This window comes from Rhea pennata, chromosome 15 (assembly GCF_028389875.1).
Source record: "Rhea pennata isolate bPtePen1 chromosome 15, bPtePen1.pri, whole genome shotgun sequence".
NCBI lineage: Eukaryota > Metazoa > Chordata > Aves > Rheiformes > Rheidae > Rhea > Rhea pennata.
The window spans coordinates 15435285-15462787 of NC_084677.1; the positions used below are offsets into that span (position 1 = coordinate 15435285).

Consider the following 27503-nt stretch of genomic DNA (forward strand, 5'->3'; position numbering starts at 1 on the left):
CTCCCAGGTTTATATTTCTAGGAGCAGCAGTGAATTCGGGAAGATGACTGCTTAGCTCGTGCTGTGCTTGCTGATGGATTTGCTGTGGTAGCTCAGACCTGGGTTTATGGATCAGAAGTGGCTGGTGGGCTGCTGAGGATGGCAGGATCAGTCTGAGAAATACGGAGGGCCAGAGGTCTGGGAAAGCAGGTGTCGTGCTGTGGTGATGTTTTGATCAAATCTGTAAGATGGAGAGGTTGAAGTGGATTTTCTGTCTCACGAGTGTCCGCTATGAGAAGACATCTTAATGTACCTTCAGGTTACTTGGTTAGTTGACTAACCGTGAATACAAATTATTATATAGTTGTAATATGTTTGTTCGCTTCAGTGAATAATTCAGTATTACACACTGAGTGCTTTTTTCAGGTATATATACATTTCCTATTTCAACGGATTGTAGGCTGCTTTTAAAATCAGATTCACTAATCTCTTGCTTATGTATGTGTGACTGAAAATTTCTTTCCAATAGCATATTATTTGTTTTCATAATACAGATACAATTTTATTGATGTCTGTTCACTTTTGTCCATGAACATTTTTGCTAGTCATTATATTCATTTGTTTCAAAACAGCTCGATAAAATGCATGCTCACGTTCCTTCTGCATGGCAATTAATTTTTATGAAATACATACTTTATCGGACAATAAAACATTTAAAGCTCTTAATGGCCTAATTAATACTCTGTATCCACTTGCCTTGTGTGTTTTGCTCTTCGTTACATTGCTGTTCCTTTTTCCTTGTCCTCATGCATTTTTATCATAAAAATTTCAAGCAGTCTTGAGAGAGTGCTCTATTAGAAGCCTGTACTTTGAATATTCAGCAACTCTAATGTAAGATTTGATTGATATTCCCTTCCCTGCCTGCCCAATCTGTTTTTAGTAATTTGAAAGGGAGTTTAATTTTTCAGGCTGTCATTCATTGGGTATATGCATGCTCTGAGGTGTTCTGGTGTTTCTCTTCTCCCTTTAAACATACCAATATGTAATTTTTATGCTGTTTGAGGACACCTTGACTGTTTAGGACAAATAATGTAGAAATGAATTGGGTGTTCTGCTGCCTTCGCTGAGGGGTGAAGATGTACAGTCTTTGGTTCTGTTAATATATATTGCTTGATTAGGATAGGAGAGCAAGTGGAAGAGAATTTTAAGTACATCATCACTTATTATCCTGTTTCCAGAATCTTCCAGTGTAAAAAATCCGCATCTTTTCATGCACAAATACAGTGCACTCCATCTTTTGGAACAGGAGGAGGAGATGAAAAGCCGAGCAGAGGTGGTCTAAGTGCAGCGGGAAGAGCATCCCTCCCTTTCCCTCTGAGGTGTAACACCATTACAACTATACCTCTTGTTCTGCATCATGCCACTTTAAAGGGAGCCTTGGGAAGTCTTCCCACACAAGCTGTTGTAATCTTCTGTCTCCCTTAAGGCCACATACTAAAGCCACCAACTTTTTGACTAAGCAAGACTGGACTCCCTGCAGAGCCAGTTTGTGCACTTGTTAAAGGGATTGTTCTTGAGCAACTTAAGGTCTTTGCTCTCTCCAGGGCATAAGAACTATGGGCTCTTAAACGTTCAAAATCTCAGTTGCGTGGGAGGAGGAGTAGGCATAGAAGGCAAATTTGGTTTCCACCTGATGGGTAGAACAGAAATGGGTTTGTTTTTCGTATTCAGTTTGAGGCATAGACCAAACTAGTAAGAACAGAGTCTTGGTGAGGGAAATGTTGTGCCAACTGCTATTTGTTTATTGATTTTTTTTTTTCTCCTCCCCCTCCTCCCTGCCCCCTATTTTTATTTATTGCATGGTTTGCGTGACTTGGTGCACTTTGGATTGGCTGCCAGCCTACCATGTGTAAAGGGGTTTTGACTGTCAACAAACCTGGCAGTTGGGTGGCTTCGCCTCCTTCTGTCTTGACCATTCAGCTGACATTATCGCCGATCTTCTACCGGTTCTGCCTTAGACACTGTTTAATGAGACAAGCCAGAATGCAACTGTTCTTGCACTTGCAGGGCCTGCAGAGGAAGTCAGAAGCTGGCACGTGCTTTGTTGGGGGTATTTTGTGGAATGTTAAGGCAAGCACTGACCTTTTCTTCAGGCTTAGGCGTTCTTAAGAAAATATTCTCAACATCCAGTGTTTCAGTAAAAGTTTCTGGCTTTTATTTTTTCGTATTTTGTGTAAATAAGGCATATAGGCATAATCAAATAGTTTAGGCTTGCACATAATCTGTTTACAATTGAGTATCTCAACTCTGCTTCACTGTCTGCTGAGCTTGGGAAATGCGTATTTTCACATGCGTTGATCCCAAATCTCAGACCTCTTGGTGACAAATGGGTGTATCCTCTTTTCTCCAAGTGGTTTGCTTTTTCTTCTGATTTACGTCCTGTTTTGTGCTCTACCCGGAGGTATTGCGAGTGTGAGAATTCTTATAAACAAAACAAACTGTGGCACAGAAAGGTTATAATCGTGTTCCCAGAGGAGCTGATATCGCTAGCTCTCAAGTTGGCATGACGCTTCCAGATAAGATGCATCCTTTTCAAAGGACAGTGTTTCTCGAATTCTGTATACTCTAGTGAAGCAAAGGAGAAGAGCATTAAAATATGCCAATAATTAGACAAGTTAATTCTCTAATTTCTCAATTTTAAGGTAATAAACATTACAGCTTACATGCATCATTGTCATTTTAGTTTGTTAAAATCTTTTGCAGGAGGAAAGCCCTCAGCAGAGTAGTATACACTGGCAGAGTTTAAAAAACTTAAAACAATCCCAAGATTATTTATGTTGTTTGCCAGCTTAGCTACGTCCTGCTAGGTGGCCTTTCAGAAGGCAATCCGGTGAATCTTCTGCTTAGAATTAAATAACATTGAGATGATTTTTTTTCCTCTCTCTTGTAATGGTAAGGTAAGACGTTCCTAAGTTTTGTGTCTGGGATTCTCTTTCAACCTTTATTTTCAATTTCAATACTTTGGAGCCTGCAGGTGGGTGTCACTTTGAAGACATATTTGTGAGAGATGATTTGTGTTGCCCCAAACACTTATTTGGCTCTGAGTCCAGAGAGTGCCAGTTTTTAAAATATTTGATGTACCCACAGAGCAGCTTTTTAAACAGTGCTTCTGGCTTCCTCTGCTGGGTACTGAATGGATTGTGAAATGTCTTCAGGGGGGGCAGAAAGGACTTGAGTGAATATTTTGCAAGGTCTGAATCCATATGGTTTGGTTTTTATAATGTACATAAATAGCACGTTAACTCTTTCCGAATTGCTTTCTAAATGAACTCTATCAGGCTCAAAGGAAACTATAACATAGTCATACTCTATGTGTTAGAACCCTCCTAGTGAGGCTGATTGAACTCAAAGGTTACTAACCTCCCATGTGTAAGTGTCTTCTGCTGAATATATGTGGGAATTGGGATTTCTTCCTGAGCTTTGCTAGGTTATTTTGTTTTGCACAGCCTTTGATAATGTATTTATAGGGTCATTCCTTAGCTTTGGAACCATAAGTCTTCTTGAAAGGTCTCACAACCCATCTAGGAGATCAACTGGCTCCTTCAAAGAAAACTCTGCGCTGATGAATGGCCCATTAGAAGAAAGTTGATGGCACTGCAGATGTGATTTACATAACAACAAAACTGCACTTGCGTATCCAGCAAAGATGCTGAAATAGTGCCTTGCTCTCAGCGATGGTTATTAAGCTATTTTATGAACTCATCTTTTCAAATGGGTAGTTTCTCCTCCCTGTCCATGGAATAAACATTTCCTGAGGACTTGCACATTTGTGATAATAAAGGAAGGATCTCCCCAGGAAGTTAGAGGAGGTACAAATGGAGGTAGAACCCAAGCGCCATGTTCTCTGTGGCAGCCACAACCTGATCTCCGTGGTGGGAAGGAAGGGGCAGAATCTACAGCAAGCTGGAAATTCCCTGGCTGTTAACACCAGACCTTTTAAAACTTTGCTTGAGTTAGATGTGGAAATGAATAACCAGAACTTCTGGTAGAGTCCAGCTATGGCGATGAAGTTAGTTCCATGCTGTCACTACCTTTTTAATTCTCAGGGTGGTGCATAATTTCTTATTGAAAACAGAAGTCTTTGTAGAAGCTGTTACAGGGAAGTTCCCCAAAGCGTGGGCGCAGGTGGGGCTTTTTTTTTTTGGGGGGGGGGGGGGCACTGAGGTGGGTGTTGATTGTGGCTTGTGATTGAAGGAGAAACGTATTCGTTGGGTTGAGTGTTTCTGCCGAGATGAGCAAAGAAGGAAAATAGTTAATATTGACCTTTTTCGTTTTAACAAAGATGAGCGTGAGCAGCAGTGGCTTGGAAAGGCAGTTAGACCAACTTTCAAATTTCGCAGAAGCAGGGAAGAAGTGAGAGATACTTGTAGTGGCCATGCTCTGCTGAGTCACTGCTCGCGGTGCTGCTGTCGTACAGTTGAAGCCCAACTTACCTTCTTATCTTAAGATTTCCCTTGGAGGGAGGGAAAAACCCAATGCTTGATACATGGGGGACAGACAGCCCTTTCTGTGCAGGAACTGTCTGCGGGCAAATGTGAATGTTACAGGACTCGTATTTGCCATTTATTTGACATCTCTGAAAAACAAGCTGAATATCAGCCCGACTACTCATTGGCCTGTGCTGCCAGGACAGTAATAACGTTCCCGGCGCTGCATGTTGCTGTCATGGCTGGAGCTGTGGTCTGGCATCCCTCCCAAAGGACTGGGGAGAGCCGTAAAAAGTACGAGAATTCCTGCAGGAATGTGGACTACATCACACCTCAGAGAACTTGGCAAGGTCTGAGCAAAATTTCCTCATGATCCAAGACGTGCTGTAGCGTCTGCTTTTTAAGTTTTACTGTGGAAAGTTTGCCACCACCTCATGAGGAATAGACGTAGAGTAAGAATGGTGATAAGGAGAATAGAGAAATGGGCTTTATTCTGCTTTATTTCCAGCAAGTTGCATTGCATTGTGCAATTGCATTAACTTAGCAGGACAGCAAGTTAGAGCTCAGCGGTGGGAGGGAATAACTTTGTCTGCCACTGTGATGTGTACTGTATTTTTTTAATAGCATAAAACCTTGGCTGCTGTCAGGCACACGTTTGAAGAGTATTTGTCTCCTTAATGTTTCTTTTCAGTTTCTGTTCTACTCCCTAGTCCTCCCACTTTGATTTGTGCTTTAGCTTTGTTTAATGGATGTCATCTGGCAGGGTTGGGTTGGGTTTTTTTGTTTTTTTTTTTTTTTTTTTTTTTTTTTTTTTTTTTTGATTTTGATTTTGAAACACCAAATTGCAATTTAAATTGATCTGCTTTAAAACTGGAGATGGAACCAAGGTGTATGTATTTTTGCCAGTGTTATCAGATCGGCAGCCCTACCAAATGAATTTTTGTGTCCTCAGACCATGCCCAAACCTTAGCTAAGTGCCATGGCAGTGAAAAGTCCTCTCTAATGCTCTGGGAAAAAATTAGCCTAAGACATATCTATATTTTGAAGTCAAAACAGGAATGAAGAGTGTGGTGTTGATTCTGAGCTGGACCCTGGCTAAACAGGATTGAAATCACCGCTTCCACGTGGGCGATTTTATAGCTGTCGGAACAGGCCAGCGTTGACTGGAAGGTGTTCAGAAATCTGGGAGCAGGGCTTGGAGGGGCTGCCGATGCCGTCGCGCAGAGCGACGCAGCCCGCAGCGTGATGCGGTTAAAATCCCGGGAGAGCTCCTGGAGACCCCGGATACGCGTTTCCGCTTAGGCGAGGTGAGCGGCGCTTGCGAAGAGAGAATTGATCCTGCTGCCGTGCTGGTCTGCCTGGTGCTATCACGTGCGGCGAGCAGGAGGAGAGGAGTTAATTTTAGCTTGATTAGCAACACAGAAGGGAGTACAGATGACTGCATTGTAAATGGCACCCGGATGAGATCAAGGAGGGCAGTTTATTTCCATACCTCTAAGTGGGTGTTCTGAGCGATTTCTTTCCTTTTTTTTTTTTTTCCTTTATTTTGAGGCTAACCAAGAATGTTAATGCGCTTAGTCCCCGAAATCTTTTTGCGATGATAATTCTGAATACTTTAATGTCGGTGTACGGCGGCGGTTTGCAGTGCGCACCAGGTGCCTGCAGCTCGTTCCTCGCCGCTTTGCTGTTCCTTTGCTCTGTGCTCCCTGGTCCCGCAGCAAGCGGCGAGTGCTCCTTGGGACGGGGCTCTCAGTTTTAATCCCGCTCACCTTTGTTTATATTCCTGAGCATGTCCACATCTGTTTATGATTAAACGTTGCTCAAACAGCCAGGTTAAGATTTATTGACATAAAGGAGGCTGGGAGGAGGGAGTGGTTGGCTGGTCATCGGTGTCTCTTTCCAGCTGACTAGAGCGATGTTACTGAAACTTGTCTGTGTTGGGTTCTCTCCCCCCTTTTTATCATGTATTAAAAGCTCAAGGCAGGTTTTGTTGGTGGTTCTGAAAACATCCCATGGCTCTTGAGCTGGAGACCGTGACGTTCCTGTAGGTGGAAGAGGCTTGCACCTCTCTGAAGAGAGGTAGTAGGCTTTAAAATATATGTTATGACCTACTGTAGCTTTAAGTGGGCATCCTGGGTACATACTCTGCAAAAGAAAAGGCTGTTTCATAGAAGGTAAGGGGGTTCAGAACAACAGGTGAGTAGGTGAGCGCTCGTATTTCATCGTTCGAGTGAAAGTAAAGAAATACCAGTTAGGAGTCAGTTTGTGAAGAGCCACCATCTTTTCTGAAGCTAAGGCAGTTTATTTCCCAGTCCCTCATAGCTACGTATGAACAAGTGGACATAAATATCTATTTACTTTCAAAGGAGTCTGTATGTAGATTCTTTTTTGTTAATTAAATCACAGATACTGATTATTTTCAGGGCTTTTTTTAAGTAAAAAATGTAGTACTAGTAGAAAACTAGGAAAATTAGTGGACTGATCAGCCTAATATGGAAAGTGATTTTTTTGCAGTCATGAGATTCAGTGATGAAATGAAGATAGCCTCCCCCCCCCCCCCAAGAAGCATGTTTTAAGTAATTTACATGATGTAATCTACATTTTCTCTGAAGTTCAAATATTTATTGGTTGGTAAAGAAATCCGTGAGATAAGATCTAGACCTTACAGGCTGGAATACTCAATCACATTAGCGGTGGTACTCAGAAGCAGTAGCACTGAAATAACATAATAGACTTGCTGTATGTTAGAGATCATATCCATTGCCTGCCGCACTGATAGCAAAACTTCTGGTGCTGGCAGCCAGCCTCATTCAGAAAAGAGCACTGTCTGCTCTTGGGGCCAGCCTGCTGCTTTGGTGGCAAACTCTCATGCCAGGTTTTGATGCTTTATCCGGCCAGTTGTTCTGACACTTGAAAGAGCTTCCTATTCCCAAACTTCAAAACAAATAGCAGCTTCACGGTTAATTTTAGACCCTGAAGACTAGGTGTTCTCCCAGAACAGCTCTAGCTGTTGACGTCCCTGCCTACCTGACTGCAGAGTTTCTCCACCGTCCTGTGGCAGGAGGAACGATAGATTAGATGCAATTTAATTGACTAGTGGAGTGGTGGTGCATTAAGATGTGGCTTACCATAAGACACACACACACGCATGCAAAGGTTCACTGTATTTTAACAGTTTGCTCAGAGACGCAATGTTGTTTATGGACAAGGAGTACGAGGGGGAACAGAACAGCTTCTGTAACGGCGGTGGAAGTGGGGCCAGAGTTCACCTTCAGGAGACTTCAAGGAGCAAACAGAAACCAAGCCAGGACGGATTAAACGGTAGCTGTCACTGCAGAAGCTGCGTATGAATTTATATGGATATAAAAATCACATCTGATTTTCGCGGGTGTGGGAATGACCTCCTGGGCTTGTCCGTGTAGGACGTTGACAGACTTGAATGAGATCTTCCGCTGCTCCCGACTGGCGGTGCTCCAGGTAGTCTTTCCTGCCTGCCGCTCAACTGTGTCCTGTGCACGTTTAGAGGAGCAGTGGCAGGAGCAGGAGCAGTGGTGGAGGGAGAGGAGGCCACCTCCTGCCTGCGAGCCCTGCGCCCGGCGCTCCTCCTCTCCAGTGAATGGCATATTTTGAAGCTGACACCAGTGTTTTGAAACATGAAACTCGGTGAGGTACGGTTACAGCACCACCTCTTTGTTTCTGCCTTCCTGATGGATGGGCACCGAGTAACTGCCGTGTCATCCTGACATCCGTGTTTAACAGGACGGTCTGTGAGGTGGGCTTTAACTGAGTCCCTGTGCAATCAGTCTGGAAATACGTGTTAGGCTCGTGTCAGAATTAATTTTAACACAAGTGTTTATACCTACTGTTTGCGTGTTTTAACTGTATAGGTGAATTCATCCCTCGTCAAGGGCAGGTTGTCTGGTGTTCGCTGAGTTTGTGACCAGGTGATGAAAGTGATGGTATGTCAAGAACATCCTCGGCTTTTTTTGTAGCGGGAAAGTGAACACAGATACACTGTTTGCTGGCTTAACCTGTTTTCTGTTGGAGAGGTTTCAGAAAAGTTGTTTTTGAAGCTGCAGATCCTCAGCCCTTTGCGCTCCACCAGCTTTCTGGAGGGGCTGGGACAGCTTCAGGTAGGTTTCTCAGTACTGGGCTGAGCAGTGTTGCTGTAGGTCCTCTCCTGTAATGCTGGGGGTGCAAGGATCTGAAAAAGGGCCATCTCCAATGTGAGCTTCGGGGGGCTGGGGGGTCCAGAAGGAACCTCCTACCCTTTCTGCTGCTGTTCTACAAGCAGATTGAAACTGCAGTCTTTCTCAGCGGTTTAAGGTCTTCCTTCTCTCTTCCATTAGATTCTATTTTGATACTTTGTGAATTTATCCCATGACCTTGTTGTGGTATTCCACTACATTGAAGGGAAAAAAAAAAAAAAGAAAGAAAGAAAAAAAAGAAAAGCAACTGCAATATCTTCTTAACTGTTTTTTTCCTCTTCTGCACTGTTTTACTTTTCAAGGGGAATAATCCTGAAGTGAAGCTGTGTCTGGCTTCTCAGATAACTTTAGAAGAGAAAAATCAGAACACAATTAAAGGGTTGTAAAGGCTGTGGAAATAGAAATCCCATGCTCCATTCTTCATTACTGAATTCTCCAGGGTGAAACAAACTTTCCGGAGAAGCAAACTAGCACGCTCTCACTTGAAACGTTAACTGCCACTGTTTATGTCGGGCTTGTTGCTAGATTTATCAATTTGCTCTGTGGCAGTAGGTAGAAGGTTTTGTAGGGAGGAATAAGATGTTTTAGGGAAGATGTGCAGAATAAAATGGTTGTTTTCGAGTTGCACAGCACGGTATTACGGTGCAAGCTCTCTTGGAGGTTTTGCTTTCAACATGTAGTAATTGCAGCCTCAAAGGAAAAAAAAAAAGTTCCTGTATTCTCTTGAGCTCTTTAAGGAAATGTATGTGCACTAAAGCAACCTTTTGATGCACACAGAGCTGTGCTTCTGGTATCTGTTTTGCCGTCCTTCCCGGCCAGCCTGGGGGTGTTTGCTCTCCCCGCTCCGCGCCACCTGCTTGGCTCCGTTTCTCTTGCCGACTCCTCCTCGAGCGGCTGGTGGCCGAGACCTTGCTTTTCCGCAGCGCAGCGAGGTGGTACGCCTTGCAGAGACTGGGGGAGGACTGAAAGGAGAAAAAATAGTTTTTGTGTATGCCTGTTTGTGCACGGTGTTGGCAGGGAGCGGGATTCCAGAGTTTGCCCAAAGCATCCTGTGAACATGACTCTCTTCAAAGGAGTTTGCTAAAATACCCATTTGAAAACGTGCCTGAGTGTGGAAGGATTTCTCAATGTGTTTGTGAGCCTTGATGAAATGGCATAAAGGGAAGCCCTGTGCAACGGAGCTCAATAGAAACATTCATTACAGCTAATTTACTTGGTACTTTTAAGAGATGTAGCTATTCATAAGTTGTGGTTTTGCCTGATGCTGCTAGTAGTATTTGTTTTAAATAGATACACTTGCCTGCACATGCTCTTTGCCCATTTGAAATCCTGTCTGACTGTGCTGGAAACCTCATTTTAAACAAGGTAATAGGCAGTGTTAGGCAACCCAGTGTAACCTGTGGTGCCTTCTCATTGTGCAAAAAAAAATAAAAAATAAAAATATCCTTTTCAGTACGTACAATTCCAGCTGAACAGTAGCAAGAAGCATAAGAAGATTTTGTTTGTGAAAAATGAGAAATGTTCATTTTATCTTTTTTATGAAGCTTTGTCCTTGTTCAATCTGCATCCTTTCCTTGCTTTTCTCAAGGACAATCAGTAAATAGACTTTGGGAGCATGAAGGTGCTATAAAGCACTTACTTTGCAGCGTGTAGATCCTGTGCATCTCGTCTGAGATAGCACAAACCTCCTTATGCTCTGCTCCTTGCAGACATGACCTGCTGGTTGCTATGTTAGGATTACCATGGGTACAGGACAACTGGGAAACACTTTTGGAATGCATAAAACATTTTCCATCTTTGTTCATTCCTCTTTTATATCTCTGAGTGAGTTCAGGTTTAAAATAATTAACTGAATCCAAAAAATCGTGACTTTCGTATTTCAAGAACTTTTTGACACCTCCAGACTTAAAGTATCAGCATGGTAGCTGGTATGACTTACTTGATCAAGAACAGAGCCTTTTCTCTAATTAAAGAATTGCATTTTGTTTTCTGGATGGATCTGAAAGGAGAAGATGGTGTTTGGATCATGTGACTGCTTAAATCAGAGCCAAACTCTAGGGTTTTTTTTTTTTTTTTTTTTGGTTTTGGGGTTTTTTTTTAATAGCCTGTCAAAAATCTGCAATGTTTCTGCTATTGAAATGTTGGTACCTCGCTCTTCCCTTCCTCCCCATGACTCTTGTCCCCTCCATGTCCTTTGTGTCAGTGTTGGTGCTTGTGCTGCCTTGTGATAGGCAAGAGCGGTGAGCTGGTCTGGCTGACAATTTACTGCAGCATAAAAAAAGAAATGAAATATTAGTTCAGTTACCTGATTTGACTTGTTGTGCAGTTCTTTGGATGTTACTGTTGGCACGAGGGTGATGTTAGGAGGAAATGGCTGTGGGGAAGGAATGGTGGTGGAGGGGGAAGGAAATGCCTCTTACAGGAGAGGAACAGATTTAGATTGTGTTAAAATAAATTTGCCTGAGATTAAGTGGCATAACTGATGTCTTTTGGGAGAAGATAGCATTTAGGAAAGAAGGAACCAGCAGGCCATCCCAAGAACTTTACCCTGCTGTCCAGTTGCTCATCCCATTGAGCCCAGGGTGAATGTGGGAAGAGGAGGATTTCCAGCTAAGTCAGATAGCACTTCAGTATCAGGGGTGCAGGGGACAGCCAAAAATCCTTCTAGGAATCCAGAATTGTAGGTTAGCAATATTAATCTCACCGGATTGTGTATGAGGAATGCTCGATTACTTCAGCGCAAATTTGCCTTTACTAAAACCAGCGTTGCACTAGCTCTGGTACGAGAGAAGGGCCAAGGAGCACTTTGTGCAGGTGCTGGGGTCCCGGGCTGTGTTGTGCACCGAAGCTGAGTTTGTGCATCTGGCACAACAGGGCAATGACAGTAGCTGCTGGTGCTTCCTTCTGGAAAAAGTTTCCAACACCCGAAAATTGAAATTCATGAATAAGATCACTCTCTCTTGAATTCAACTAATTACTTCAAGCCCAAACTCACTCACTTATGCACCTAGTTTTAGTTCACTCCCAGCTGATATATCTACTTCTTTGTGTATCTGCAATGTTAAGCATGACAGCTTATAGGATATAAAGCGGCGCTGGTACGAAGCATGCAAAGGCAGATGATTCGTAAGCTCAGGATAACCGTCCAGTTGGAAGCCGGCTTTCCTGTATCTAAACTCATACTGTGATTTACAGAGTAGTTATGACCAAACATTTCAGTGGCTTGTTCTGTCTTTTTTCAGTGTCGATGGAGATCGCTGTACTCCTTTATTTGCAGATAATCTCTGATCCAAGTTTTCCTTTAGTTAAGTTAAGAACCTTAATGGTGACATTTATAGCTTTTCTCATTAAACAGTGGGGGATAACACCAGAGGCCTGGTGCCGGGACCGCCGCAGCTCATTTCCTTGTCCGGCTGCTGTCTGGCAACGCGCTTGTCTCGCCCCGTCTTTGGATCGCGTTGATCCGTTCCAGGAAGGACCCGTGTGCCGAAGCGTCCGTGCGGCTTTGCCGAGGGGCGATGGATCCTGGGCTTCACCACTCGCTTGCCAACTCTTTGATTATTATTCTGTAAAAGCAGCAAATTATTTCCTGACCGTCATCTTAAGAGATGTTTCTCCAGCATGTGTTTGACAAGGACTTAAGTAGGCCTTCAGTAGGATTTCTATGTTAAACCTGGTCAGATTAGTAGAGCAGCTGAAAGGGAAATGCTAAAAAATCTCACTGCTTTAAACCTGGTAACCTCCCAAGTGGATCAAACACTTACAAACCAGGCAACGACGCTGCCCGTGTCCCCTAGGCTAAAGAGATGTGTAAGGAAAACAAATGCGCTGTCTTGTGCGCGGCCCCGGTGGTATGTGCAGCCTGCTTGGTGACGTGTATTTAGACTCGAGGGAACAAAATGTGTTTGTTTCTGCAGGACTCGTTGCGTAGTCTCTGTGCAGTGAACTTTTTTAGTTGCATTAAAGGTAGAGCCAGCCAAGTAGATGAGAGAACTGGTTTCTTGCAGGCTTTGCTTACAGAGTGTTATCCAGGAAAACACTCTGGGGCAGGGAGGGGAAGGGGAACAGGAAATGCTGGAAGTTATTTTATTATTATTTTGTAATAAAGAAGGGATGAGGGGTACGTAATCTCCTGTAACGACTAAGACAGCTTTTGGAGCTTGTTGCATGGCTTCACAACATTCGTTCAAACTAGCAGTTACTAGTCCTGGCCAAGAACTAGTTTATTTTTGCAGAGGTAGAGAAAACTGATTTTGTTATGTCAGTTAATGAAATGAGGGAAACCCTTCTAAGCGCTTTGTGTTTCAAGCTTTTTATTTTGTGCCGGGTGACACAATGAGGCCCGTTTTAGAAAAGCTGAAGTTTTGAAATGTGTTGTTTATCTGTGATCAGACTTTCCATAGGCAGAGCATCACAGAGGAACCTTGGTTGTCAGATGTTCACGGCTCAGCTTTTCTCCAGTGGTCACCAGTATTATTAAAGCAGCGTTTTTGAAGAAATGTGACTATAAGGTAATGGTTCTGACTTTGGCAGTTTGCTCCTCTGTCTGAGGACAGACTTTCAGGACTTAGATGAGCATTTAAATGAAGCAGACTGTTATCTTTTTTGTAACCAAATTTAGTTTGATATTGGGCACACTGGTGCTTAAATTTCCGCAGTAATTCCTTTATGTGGTCCAAGGCACCTGCTTTTCGACTGCTTCAAAGTGTTACTGGAATAGGGAGTGGGTTTCTGACTTAGTGGTAACTTGATTTTCATAGACACGAGCATGTTGTTCTTCCCTTTGCCGATTACAGAAGGTGACAAAATTAGTTGCAGGAGGTAATCAGAGCACTCCTCTGTACAGGCTGCCACGTACAGCACCTGCACGTTGATCGTGGCCTGAAATTTTGGTATTTACCCTAAGATTGGCCTAAAGGGTGAGAAGGCTCTATCTTGCCCTCTATTTTTTTAAATAAATAAATAAAATCATGCCAAGTACCCTGAAATAACTGGTAATGGAAATAATGAACTTGAAAAAGGTGACTGAAAGCAAATTCTTGTGTGAGCTGAGAAATTCTAGATATGTTTAGAATGTTGTACATAGGAATAATACCATGTTTTGGGGGGTTAATTACACATAATTGATACAATGAAGAGACTGGTTTCAGAGAAGGTATAAAGGACAGAATTTGGGCCAGTGGGGTGTGCATGTGTTTTTCTAATATGACTTTTGAGAGGGCTTCATGGAGATCCTTGATCGAATTTTAGCTAGTAGTGCCAGTCCTGTTTCATCACTACATTTGCTGCTATAATTAAAGCTCTGGCTGTCAATGTCTGCTGGATCCAAGGAATTTACTGATTCCAGCAATTATCTGATTCACTCGTAGAGTTGGGCTGCTGTCCATTCCCATGATGTGGCTGCAGGGAAGATTTAGATGTTCTGAGTCAATAGTGTAGTAGCAGTATCTTTCTGTAAGCTTAAAAGGAAAAAGTGGCAGTTCTGGCCAAGGGCTATCATCACGCTGGCAATTTTTTTTCTGAATGAAGCCCCAGCCCTGTGTTACTGTTCTAATTCAAATTGCCCAAAGGGTTATTTTTCACGCAGCGTTGCACAAAACGTTGTTCCTTGCTCAACCTGCAGCTCAGCACCGTTTGTAACACACAAGCTACTAGTGCGTTTGTGTTCGCAAAATTCAGGAATAATGAGATTCCAGAAATTACAGCAAGATAGAGTAGACAAAGATGGTTACACTTCGTGTGTAACAATCTTACAGCTTACTTTTCTGGTTATTCTCTTTTGCATAATAATCTGGAATGATATTTATATATATGTATATATATTTTTTATTTACCTTGGGTTTTTCTTAATTCATATGTCTTCTCTATTTTGTCACTGTGCGTTTCCACAGTGTAAACACAAAAACGCAGATCTAGCCCTGTTTCCTGCCTCTTTTCAGAGTCTCTTCCCTCGCTCTGCGCAGCGGATCTCGGCAGAAGCCGTGCGGTGCTGAAGAGCCCGCAGGGTGCTCTGACAAAGGAACCAGTGACTGTAATAGCTTCTGTTTCTGTTCAGTCTGGAGCTGTGTTCGGCTAATGAATCTCAGTTTCTTTTGCATGTGTGGGTAAAAGACACTTTGAGGAGGGGGAGCCTATTTCTGCTTTTTATAGAGAATCACGCAGTGTATGGAAATTTCTTGCTGTTTTTTTTTTCCCCTTAACCATTTTCCCTGAAGTCTGCTTTTGGGGTGAATTTTTATGTAAAGTCTAGTGTTCCCTAGCGTTTTATTTTCAGACCTTACGTAGATGAAATGCTTGTGGTCACTGTCACTGGTTCACCACATGAAGGATGCTTAATAGCATGGGTGTTGTTGTCAGTGTGAGGAGCTTGTCCAGGAAACTTTTGGGGATTTTTTTTTTTTTAAATAAGACCAGCAATGCTCATGCACATCCCTATAGCCATGTGTGGCATGTTCATCCTTTCTCCTTGCCTTGGTCTCCTGTGTATAGCATGCATACAGCTAGTGCCAAGGAGTCTGTAACTCGTGCACGCAGCAGCCAGCCGCCAACCCGTTCCCTTCTGCCTGCAAGCTTGCACGGCAAGAATTATTTGTATGCGTTTTTTGGAGGTGCAGTTTATGGTTACGGAGATGTGGGTTATTTTAACATAGTATTCACACCGCCTTGCAAAGCATCCCCGAGAAACAGGAATCCCTTTTCCACAAGGAACTGAGATGTGTGTTATAACACGTTGTAACTGTGTATGAATACGCTGCTTAGCTTATATGGCCAGTGACTGTGGGACGTACCTGCTTGTAGCCAGTATTGAGTAAAACACAGCAGTTCTGACATTAAAGCAGGTTGCTTCCTGCCTGTAACCTACCAGAACCTTTGCAGACCATAAATGGATCCATCTTTAATCAGCTGGGAGTTTCAGAGGTGCCTAAGTGTTTGAAAACACCAGTTATCTTCATTATGCTTACTGTGTCGAGTCTAATGTGTGCTTTCAGATTGATCTTTTTCTCGTGATGGAAGTGTTAAGGAGTAGTAGTAATTGCTAAGCATCTTTGATAGGAATCATACAACATGGATCAAATAATATAGTTTAAACAACTTCAAATATATACAGTAATCTTAAGGAACGCATGCACAGCCCTGCTAGGGCCATCTGTCTTGTCGTACTTACCTTTTATAGCACTGTAATTCTCGTACGTTTAAATCCTGCGCTAATGTGGATTTCCCTTTCACTCCTCTTTGTGCCTCATTCCTCGATGGGACTACCTGATATAATTTGCTTTTATCGTCTGTGGTAGGAAAGAGGTTAATTAAAGGAACAATTAGAAAAGCTCATTAAAACTGCATCTGGTTTCAGTGCAACTGATAATGGAGTTTTCTCTGGCAACTTCAGGGAAGGCTCTGGTTTTTTCTGATTTCTCACTGACACAGTTGCCCTGCATTAGTGAATGCATGTTGATTTGAAGCTGTCTTGGGCTGTGCTGAGGGTTGTCACCATGTCTGCGTTACCGTAGTGATAGAGGATCAAACACTAATGTAAACCCCAGGCACCCCCGGCCCCTCTGCGAGCCGAGGAGCTCAGGAGGAATTTGCGCTTGGTATTTGGCATTAGGGTAACTTCTTGCATCCCGGGTTTTTTACAAAACGAGTGTAGAGGTTTTGTTTAAATAAGCAGCTGCATGCTGTTACGAGCAAGTGTTTCGAAGGCATGGCAGTTGGAAAAAAGCTTAATTTCGGCCAACTCTTTTGATAAATTGCCCCGACTGTGGCTCTGCAGGCAGTGTTAACAGTAGAAGCACCAGCATAGAGCAGGCTTCTAAAGTTGTAAAACACACTTGCATGTATTTGTTTTCTGATTTTTTTTGGGGGGGGGGCGGGGACTGGTTCTTCACAAAATGGCCATCTATGTGCTCGCTAGCAAAACACGTTAAGACTGGCTGTGCGTCCTGGGTTCTGCTCCAGCGGACTGAGCAGCCTGTCTTTCTGAAAGCGAAATCACAGCAGCCAACAAATTGTTTGCTTGTGTAGTCAGCCCAGCCCAGCCTCTCTGTTTCTCTTCCCTTGTTCTCGTTTGAGACTGCGGGTAAGTCACGTGGCCGAGTCTGATCACTTTGGGGAGGGCTCTCAAGGAAAAGCAATGCTACACGGGCCTTTTCTGCACACACGTTTGCAGGGTTAGGCTAGACTTCGCATTTCAGATTGACTCATGATTTTGGAAAAGTGAAAGTTAGCTTTCGTAAAGATTACCCATGCTCACAGACTGATGGGACAGCGTTGACACTGTTTTGGGTGCAGCTATTGCGCTTTTAGGTGATGTTGCAGCATCAGGAGGTGTAGTAGGATGGAGGATCTAGTGAGCAGGAGGGAGTGGCGGTGTGTAAGGACCTAGCTGCAGCATCGCTCGGAAGCAGTAATATGTAGGAAGTGTTGGTCTTGCATTACTAGATCCTTCTCAAAAGGAAGCCTTAAATGGGGTGGGGTGGGGATCCTTACTGGCATTGAGCTGCAGGAGGAATCTTCTGGCCTAGACAGTGCTGCAGAACTGCCCTAGGGCTCTGCAGTCAGACCTGGTGAGGTCGTCAGCAGGTTGGTGTTGCATGGCATGGTGTTTAACGAGGGCTAATTTGTCCTTGACTCAGAAATTGAAAAATGCTGGGCAGCTGGCATTACAGTAGAGAATTCCATCACTCAGTGAAAGAAAGCTTAGTTTTTCCCTGGTTAAGGGGTTGAAAAATGACTAGGCTTTGCTCTTATTGTATTGAGCCTTAGTCCATATAATGCTCAAGTGCAAATGTATGTGTTCTGTTTTTCTATAAGCAAATCCATACAGCAATACAAAAGCTGAAATCTCAGAGTCATGCTTCAACAATCTTGTTTCAGGTTCATCTAAGTTTTGTGCTTGCTGCTAATAGATGTTGCAAGATGCGAGCACTCCACTGTTTTGAATTGTGCTTGTATCAAGTCTGCAGGGAGCCATGTTTAGAAGGGTTGGGTAAACATGATTAGGCTGCATTGCCAGCAATGATGTTCTTATTTAATGCATGAAGAAGTGCAGGTGGCAGGACCTATAAAGTGAATTAAATGCAATGCAAACTCCTGCAGCACAGAGCAGAGCCGTTGTGATTCCAAGACACTAAATGCTGAGCAAGCTCATTTCAGAGATGAGATGGGAATGAGCTCCCCATGCCTGAATGACAATTTTGCGCTCTTCATGGCAGGTTTCTGAGCATTACCATCCCGCAGAACTAGGTCGTGCTACACCAAGAGCAAGCGCGTATGTATTTAGAGCAGCAATGGCATGTTTCCCTCTGCTTCTATCAATAGCAGCATTGAGATAGGTTAGTCACGAATACCAATTTACAAACCTGTCACCTTATTCTGTTACCTGGCAGGATTCAATAAAACACTGGTTAAAAGAATTGTGTCCTGACTGTGCTGGCTTTTACAGCTCTAGAACAACACTGCTTGATTCCCTTAATTTCCTTCTATAGGCAAGCTTGTGGAAACCAGCATAATTACTGTGCTCTGATGGCCTTTCCCACGGTGAAACCTGGTTTTTATTTCCTGCTTCTTTAACCTTAGTAACAGCAAAACAATCCCTGGAAAGCTTGTATTGATTGCACATTATTGTCTAATTAGAGTGCAATAAGGTAGAGTTGTAGAACACTCACTTTTACAGCTCCATTCCTATTATAGACACTATAAATTAGAAGGCTCTCTGTTCAAATATGGAAAATGTCAGTGCTTATTTCCTGCTGAATGTTCCAGCATCTCTCAAAGGCTACACTTAGATGTGTGATAATTTTTTTTTTTAAAATAACAATTAGAAAGAAATGTACTTAGGTCCTGAAGGCTTGTCGGGCCCTGTTCTGACCCTGCTAGCTGTAACCCAGGCTGTCTAAAGGGAGGCAGTTCTCAATAAATGTATTTTAATCTGAAACCTGCTAGATGATCCTTTAGCATCATGTGCAGAGATATAAATGGGTATTAGTTACACAGTATGTTCATGCTGGTCTGTAAATAGTGCTGTCTGGTCTACCTGGGGGCTGTCTGTTGCTCCGCCTGGCCTTTATATTTCTTTTGCTCCATGTTGCTTGTGGTTTGATACTTTCTACAAAGTTGTACCTTCCTGAGCCAGTTACTTGCGGTATGCTGATGGAAGATAAATTCTAGTCTGTGAAATAGCAGGAACCCAAGAACTTGCCACTGTAGTTCTGCATCTTGCTTAGTTTTTGGTGGAGTACATGGCCATGGGGAAATCGCCTAGCCTACCCAAACCTTGGGTCCCAAATCACTGTGACACCTATGCAGAGATGTGTGAATGTTCAGCAGCTTGGGACTTTGGGCAGAAAGATGCTTTAGATAAAGGTGCACACTCATGCTCTGAATGTATTAATGCTACACCTATTACAAAATACATTTTACATGTTTTTGTATAATCCTGTGTGAAACTGAGTTTTCCTTTTCTTTCCTGTACAGGTGCACTTTTCGATTCCCTAGCACAGTTATAAAAATCCAGTTCACATCTTTATACCATAAAGAGGAAGCAAAAGAGGAAGCTTCGTCGCCTCCCCTTCGGCCACTTTACCCTCAAATATCGCCTCTGAAGATCCACATTCCGGAGCCGGATCTCCGGAGCGTGGTCAGTCCCCTCCCGTCCCCCACAGGCACCATCAGGTAAGGTGGTAACGAGCCAAGTTGGTGTTCTTGGGAATCATGTTGTCTTCTTTCTCAATGCTCTCCAACACCAGTCTTTATCAGCCCCATGTCTTTTATCCAGTATATTTGATGAATGAAATGCCCTATTAAAAAAAATAGCTTGTTAAATGCTTGATGTTCAAAATGATGGAAGGCAACTGAAAGAACTTAATTAACAGTGGCCAGAAGTAGGAAACAGGGGTTTAGTTTAAGAGCTCCAGTGACAAGGAGAAAAAAAAATGAGTCTTAAAGATTATGGAATAGCTCCAAAGTATGAAACCATTTTTGGCAATTAATTAGAAATATCTATCAAACACTACCTCTGTGTATAGCGAAAGAAAATATTTGCCTGCTTTCTTATGTTAGGACTGCCTATTTTTATCCCAGTAATATTCTGTTGGTGCTGAGTGGTGCTGTTTCCATCTGAAGTTAGGGTCAAGAGGAGCCATCAACGTGTGGTTTTCTGGGAATAGAAGGAAACGGGGGTAGGATGCTGACCATATACTGAGGGGCTGAAGCAGTTTGAATATATATCTGTGCAAGTATCCTGTTTTGTAGCTGATTTGTGAACAGGCAGTGACTGTCTCAAATATTTTCTTTCTCTCTTTCTCAGCAAAAGAGTTTATGTTACAGAGTTGTAGTGATCTCATTTAACGTTAAGTATATTGCTTGCAGTATAGTATACTTTACTTGCAAAATATTGTGGAGTTTGTTCATGGGTATAGGACAATGTGACTTGGGTGTTACAGTTTGAACACTGAAGTACCAGCATGCCTGGTAAGAGCCTTTGTTTGTTTTCTTATCCACAGATTTGTAAAATGGTATAATACACGAGCATCTCCTGGTTGTTAACAGTAATTTAATGAGTAGTTTTGAAATTCATGTGCCTGAGAATGACTTCAGTGTGACCATGAAGGCAGTTTGGTTTTGCATAGATCGAGAAGCACTTGCTTGTTTGGGTTTTCCCCCTGCTCTTGCAGAGCCGCACAGATGTTCAGTGCAGATATTCTAGAAAGAGGGGGCTGGTGGTAGCTGTGGTTTTAGTCCTCTGTTCAGGCACTGCTTTTAGTTTATATTTAACCTTCTCTTTTTAGATGAAGCCTGTTGCTGGGAGGGGAGGGGGATGGTTTCTTTGCCAACATATGGTAGCTAGTTTCCATTCAGTCATCTTGTGCAGAGCAGCAGTGTGGTTTATGTTCCTAGCAGAGGCTGTATCTTCTGACTCTGGCATATGCCTGCAACTGTCATTTGACTCCCCGGGAAGGCTTCTTTTGCATATGGAGAAAGTGGAAATAGGAGTGTTGCATTGTGCTCGGCCCCTAACGGAGATGATTAATGATTGCGTCCGTTCGTCTTGAGCAGAAGCAAATCCAGCAGAGCCTTCAGAAAACCTCAAAAGACTTCTGAGGTTTCGCATGCCAGATGCCTTTCGTTTCTGCGCTGCCCTCGCAGAGGAGGGGCCGACACGTTTGTAAACATCCCCGTCCCGGCCCTGCGCGGGGTCTCGCGGCGCTCGTATCCTGCCCTCCGTGCTGCAGGAAGCGATCTGGGTGTTTCTGCCTGAGGGTGGGAATGGTCTTTGCGAAGCGTGGAAATACACGTTCTGGCCCTCTGGCTTTCAGGACAGCTCGGTCGCTTTGCAGGGGCACCCCCATCGCCTCCCTGAGTTTGGGAGGCGCTTTCATGAGCTCAGCTCTCCTCCTTCTCCCTCTCCCCCCTTCCAGTATTTACTTTCCTAATTTGGTGCGTTTGCCTCGCTCCTCCCTGATTGGCCCATGGAAAATTATTGCAGTTTGGAAATCCTGGGCTGGGTTAAATTTCCTTTTTGGAAAGTGCCTTCTGCTCCCCCCGCTTTTCCTGCCTCCACCCCAGTGTTGGGTGCAGGGGGCTGTACCTGCACCCTGTTCCTGCTCTGCCGCCCTGGTTGCACCGTAGCTTGTTTCCTTGCCTGCTACCCGCTGCAAGCTTCTGCTTTTTTGGGGGGGGAGGGTTTCCCCACCACCACAACTCTCCTAGCCTGTTTATTTTCCCCTCTGATAAATGCCCTGCCTGGAAAGGGCAATGAGCTTGAGTTAAAGAAAACCAAACCTGCCACCCTCAGCAGCTTCGCAAAGCAGGAATCCTGCCTGCCCCTCGGGAGAAATGTTTCCACTGTTTTCTTGGCTGGGTGTTTTATCTCCAGGAGTGGCCTTTTGTGGATGTGTGTTTTCAGTACTGTTGTGTGCAGTTTTAAGAAGAAATGTTTGCTGTTCGCTGGCGGCATGCTCGTGAGAGGCTAACACATGGGCATGGCCTGTTTCTTCCTGCATTGAGATCAAAATTCCTTTAAAAGGAAAAAAAAAAAAGAAGAAAGAAAAAAGTTGGATTTACATGTTCCGAAAGGAAGAGGCTACTGTAGTTATAAGAAAGTTATAGGAGCAGCTGGTCCATTTCGCACATCTTAAGAAGGGCAGAAAGCACCTGGATTCACACACACCTCTATTCAATAAATTCAAGGCATTGAAAAGCTGACTCAAAAACCACGTGTACTTAGGCTAAATTCAAGGCATTGAAAAGCTGACTCAAAAACCACGTGTACTTAGGCTAAATTCAGTTCTGTCTGGTAAGAAATATACCCAAGGCTTGCAATAAATTTCAGGATCCATGGGGCTGCTTTTCCATGGGTGGCTTTCAGGTTTGCAACTTGTACTAGGAGCATCATCTTTTCATAACACCCTTATGGGTGACCTTAAATTCCTAGCCTGTGCTGCTCTGAACTTTGCCTGGTTTTGCTGCAAGTCCGTCCCGTCTATGTGAGCGCAATTCGATGTGTATAGTCCTGTCCCAAAATGGGTTGCATTTGGAGCATAAACAGATCCACAGAGTCAGGAGCTCGTTCCTGGTCTCCGAGTTATGCTGAGTTGCAGTTTAGACTTACAGTATTCAGGTCCTCTGTTTCATCTTGTATTCACTGTTTTCCAAATAATATCTTTTTCCAATAATGCCCCTGAAAGTTGTATGCATGTTTGGAGTTCTTTTTTATGTTGCTGAAAATGAAGCTATTTCTGCATGTATGCTTCCCTATTCTAAATAATAGTAGTAATGTTCTCACTGATAAAAATACTACAGTAAAGAAATATCAAATGCTGCAATACGGAGGTCAGTATCATCATTCACATTTTACAGCTGCTACTTCTGGCTTATCTTTGCACCAGAATGACTGTAGGTTTGAACACTTTGTCTTGTACTTGTTTGTTTTTGCTGCTGAAAGGGCATGGATAGCTAGCTTGTATTTACAGTCTTTATCAGTAAGAAAAATGTCTTTGACATGTAGGAGGAAGAGCCCTTAAAGCCCTCTGAGAAGCACTGTTTGAGAAGTCTGGTGAGGTTCTGTGCTAGTTTAAACCGATGTGTGGTCCCAAATTTATTTTCTAAACAATTGTTAGTGCTTAGTGTGCCTGCCCATGTTTGGCTGTTGCTAGAATGGTTAAATCCTAGTTTACAGTGAAATTAATGATATGAAAAATGAAAGATCAGCTAGTATCCTTACGTGTTTTTGACTTTATAGGCTTGGTTAGTCAAATGGAATATGCAAGCTGAATTGCCATATCTCCAGAAGCTGTAAAGGTTTTTAACAGCATTTGCTTTTTTTTTTTTTTTTTTTTTTTTTTTCTTCCCATGTGTTTTCACAGGGCAAAATCACTGTTGTAACATGCTCCGCGCTCTGATAGCGGATTGTTCAGAGGCCTGCGCTTCAGGAACTGACGCTATCTTGGCTCAGCCACCAGCTTGTTTTGTGGCCTTTAAATTCATTGTCTGTTTTTATGCGTGTATGGTATGTGCAGTAATAACTGCTTCCTAAGAGCACGTAGTAGATAATTTATGTATTGTGCTTTGATTCTCTAAAGCATTGTGGAAGCATATATATATATATATATAGTTCTGTGAGCCCTGTTGTATTACTTGTGTGCAAATGCTGGATATGCTATACTTCAGATTTGGCTTGGTTGAAGAAAGAGTGCTTTTTGTTGGGCTCTAGGCAGGTTTACAACAGGGTTTCTGATCACTTGGGATTTTATCTGAACTTGCGTGTTTCTTCTGAAGGTGTCGAAGTGAGAAGCTGAGGGAACCCGGAGTTCAGTTGCTGCAATCCTTCACTGGAAGGGGATGCATAAATACCACCTCTTCCATCTCATTCAGGCTTTTCTTCTTCCTAAAGCACTTACTAGCTGTTTAACTGAAAAGCCAGTGAAGAGCTCCAAGGCAGACTTTTTGCTGGCTCTTTTGCATTGTCCCGGTTATCCATTACTTCCTGGAGTTGGGCAGAGTGGTCTGTGCGGGTAACTCCCACAGCTGGACAGAACAATGATTATTTTTAATCACCCTTGTCTCCAAACAAGAAGCCAACGGATGTAATGCATATACATCATGTAAGAAAACCAGCAATCTACAGCAGGCTTGGGAATTCCTACCCCCGTTCATTTCGGATGATGGACCATGTGCTGGAGGAGATGTGCCAAGCTGAGTGCTGGAGGAAAGCTTGCAGATGTCACCAGCTGCAGGAGCACTTCCTCTTCCTTTCACTTCCCCTGCTCTGGGCTGGTGTCAAGTGCTCACTGCATCCACAGGCTGAGCTCACTTCCTTTCTGCCACTGAACCACCAGAGCAGAGACAAGTAGTAAGAATTTGAACTTTTGTGGATAGTTAACTTTCTCTCGCTGTGGCTTGTTTGAGAGCTTGATTTTTCTTCAGCGTTAAGCAGACAGAGTAGCTCTCGGATTTCTCCTTTCACATCAAAATCCAGCTCCATTTGGCAGTCTCACCGCTTGCGATTGTTTCTGAAACTTGTCTAAAACACGCAACATGCAAGGACTTGTCTGTCTTTGAATCGCGTTTTTTGGGGCTAGGCTGAGGAAGGAGAGAGTGGCAGAGGATTTTCACCCATTATTTCTGATTGCTGTATCGTGGAAGTGCTCGTTTCGCAAGCTGAAGTACTTTGACCTGATTCGTGCTTATTGCACGTGAAAAAGATTCCTATATGTCTTTTGGTGCCCTTTGTGCAGGGTCGTGAAATGGAATATGGGATTTGTAGCATTTCTCCGACATGGTCCTGGTGTGCTGGAAAAACCAACCTCCCAGTTTGCATTTGGGGAAGAAACTGGGGAAGATTTTGTTAAGAAATGAGGGTTTTCCCTTTGAACTGAATTGGATCTTAAAAAAAAAAAAAAAAAAAAAAAAAGAGAGAGAGAGAGAAAAGAAAAAAGATGCTCAGACAGGAATCTGTATATTGGTAGTATTGCCAAGGTGGTAACCCTTACCACTGCTGTGTCTTTTGTGCTTGCTTTGCAAATGAGCATTTAGGCATTTCTTGAAGACGGTGAAGGTGCATACCATGTCCTGAACCACAAAACTGGAGGGAAGAGGGGTCTTCTCCTCCTCTTTATCAGTTCAGGTTCCAAGTCAGGCAGACAGCTTTCCTGTGGGATCCGAGATGCTCTTTCCTCTTTGTCACAGAGAAGATAGGTACTTTATGGAGTACCTTACGGAGTACTTTATGGAATACCTAGCTTAAATCACACCTCTCTAGCTTGAGCACTACGGATCTTTTTGGCAGAAAAGAATGGAATTAAGTAGTAGGAGCAAGTTTCCTGCATTCACTTACTGCTGCTCCTGTTGGAGAAACTGGCAGTGGAATTTGGGAGTCTGTTCTGTTCTCAGCTTGTTCATATGACCGTAAATCATTTAAACACTTGTTGTTTCACATGTAAAACTTGTTTTATATGCAAGAATTGCTTTATGAGGTCAGGCAACAAATCCATCTAGGCCAGTATTCTGTCTCAGACAGTGGTATCTTCGGGATGGTATAAGAACATAAGAAATACATAATAATGTTAATTTTTGTTCTGTTTCCCTCCACTGTTCTCTTGGATCAGGAACTTCCTGACCTTCTGTCAGATAAAGCCCCTAATAGATTCCTTGTCCTCCTCCTTTCTGTTTAGTTTGTGTAACAGCTTTTTGCATTCATATAGACTTTTAGCATCAGCCCTGCCTTACAGCATGTAGTTTCACATTTAGTAGAAGCACTTTTGTTTCGGACCTACCCCTTAAGTTTTATTCTGTGTCCAGTAGTGCTTGTATTGGAAGAGACTAGCAGCTCAGCACCTTCTCTGTTGCTTGTGTTCTTAAGGTTTGTCACATTGAATCTCAGTTTTCTGCCTTAAACTATCTGTTCCACACATGGAATCTACTCTAATACCTTTGATCATCCCAGTTACCCTAATCTGTACCTTCTCTGGCTCTACTGTATCCATTTTCTGAGATGAGAGGAAACCGAACAGCACACCACATTCTAGATGCGGACGCTCCATACATACAGTGACGCATCCTGTTTTAGCTAAAGTAAACCAATTTTTGACATTACAGCAGAAATGCAGTACGTTGTAAATCTTCTCCAATAGCTGATATTTAAAGACTTATTAGTTGCCAGAAAGTGCTGTGACCTTAAGAGGCTAGATTCATGTTGGCAGGAGTTGAAAGTGAATTATGATGCTGCAAGACTTGTTAAACACTTCAACAGCCAGAAATAAGCTCTGCGTTCAAAATGCATTTTACCCATTACAAGGATGAATATATTGCAGATGCCACATTCAGTCCTTGTCATTCTGGCCTTACAACTCGAGAAGGGTTAAGTATTAAATGGAAAATGTATTGCAAAGGATTGATGTGATTCACCCTATGATTGTAATCTGATTCTAAAGTCTGAGTCTCAGGGTGATGTTTGGGGAACTGTGGCTCTGAATCCTTAGTGGTTATCAAAGATCTCTGCAAGACTTGAGGCACAGCACTTGGTGTCACAGCCAAATTCTGAGGTTAAAATTGTGGGTAATTGCAGCTGGTTTGCCTATGTGCTCTGTGTTGTTTTCGATGAGAGAAAACATTAGCTTCCTCTCTAAAATGCCCTCTTCTGCAACAAATTTCGCCAAGTTTCGCCAAGTTGCCTTTCTTGTAAGCTATAAATGCTTGCATGGACCGTGAGCCTGGACCAGAGCAGTAAGTTATTTGGGTGTCTGAGAGCTGGGTGAAATTGCGTGTTTTATCTATCTGTAGCTTTTATCAGTAAAAGGGTATAGTATTAAAATGGGTCAAGTTATTTCTTCAACTGTTGATGTAATAGTTATATCCAACACATTGTGATCACTGTCCTCACATTTACTGCATTTGTTTTATGGCACAAACAGGTGTTTGTAGGGAAAAAGTCTTTGTTCTGTAATATTTTTAAAGGGGGTGTGAAAACAGGCAAGCTTCCCTGACCAGCCCCTGCACTGGGTGGCGAGGAGAATTCCAGGAACTCCAGGAAATTGATGTCACTGCATTGTGTTTGCTTGTTTTCTTTAAACTGCACCAATGTTTAATTTTAACTTAACCCTCAGAAGGGTATTTTTAGTAAAATTGTTTCTTTACTCCTTCTGTCCCACAAGTTTTTTGGGGGGTTGGGGGGATAAGGGTGGAAAGGGGGCAGCAGATTCTGTCTCCTTGTTTTTTTCCAGCAGTCTTCCTCTCGTCCCTCCTAAGAGCTCTCTGGTGTTAGACTAAGAGCTCTGCATGGAGCACCTGAAAGTTCCTCTTGTTTGTTCTGTATCCATGGCTCTTCATTTGATCATTAATCCAAGCTGAAAGGTGGTAGGATCACCTGGGTGGAAGCACTCCATTCTGATAAAAGCAAGCACGTACTGCTCTGGGATTGTTGCCTCATGAGGAGAGGATCAGGTTCTTCAGCGATGTTCCACTGGGAGAGACCAGCTTGTTTTCTAAAATTTAGCAAAAAATCAGGTTGAGGAGGTTTGTCAGCACTCTAATAGAATCACAGCCTTGCAGGGTGTTGCTGTTTTTCTTTTTTTTGTTGTTGTTTTTTTGTTTTTTGCTTTAAATAAGAGATCATACTTAAAACATAATCAGCTTCAGAAGCTCGGTTTTGAACAGTAAAAGCTAGGTTGCGTCCTTTACGTATCTTGAAGAATCAGCTCAGTGTTTGTGTCTGAGCTGTGCTGGGACGATCTTCAAAGCCAACCTAGTTTTAAAAATTGCAGATACAGCCTGGTGAAGTGGCTGGAGGTACTGGAGAACTTTTCCATATCTTTGTCCTGAGTCTTCGCCTCTG

At 43.0% G+C, this 27503-nt stretch overlaps 1 protein-coding gene across 1 annotated transcript in view; it reads left to right on the forward strand.

The window, feature by feature from the left end:
- Positions 1 to 27503, forward strand: part of FOXK1 (forkhead box K1) — a 49292-nt gene that overhangs the window by 7720 nt on the left and 14069 nt on the right. The window contains exon 2 of the mRNA XM_062588107.1: positions 19148 to 19345. Coding sequence (XP_062444091.1) covers positions 19148 to 19345 — 198 coding nt within the window. The remainder of the gene's footprint in view (positions 1 to 19147; positions 19346 to 27503) is intronic.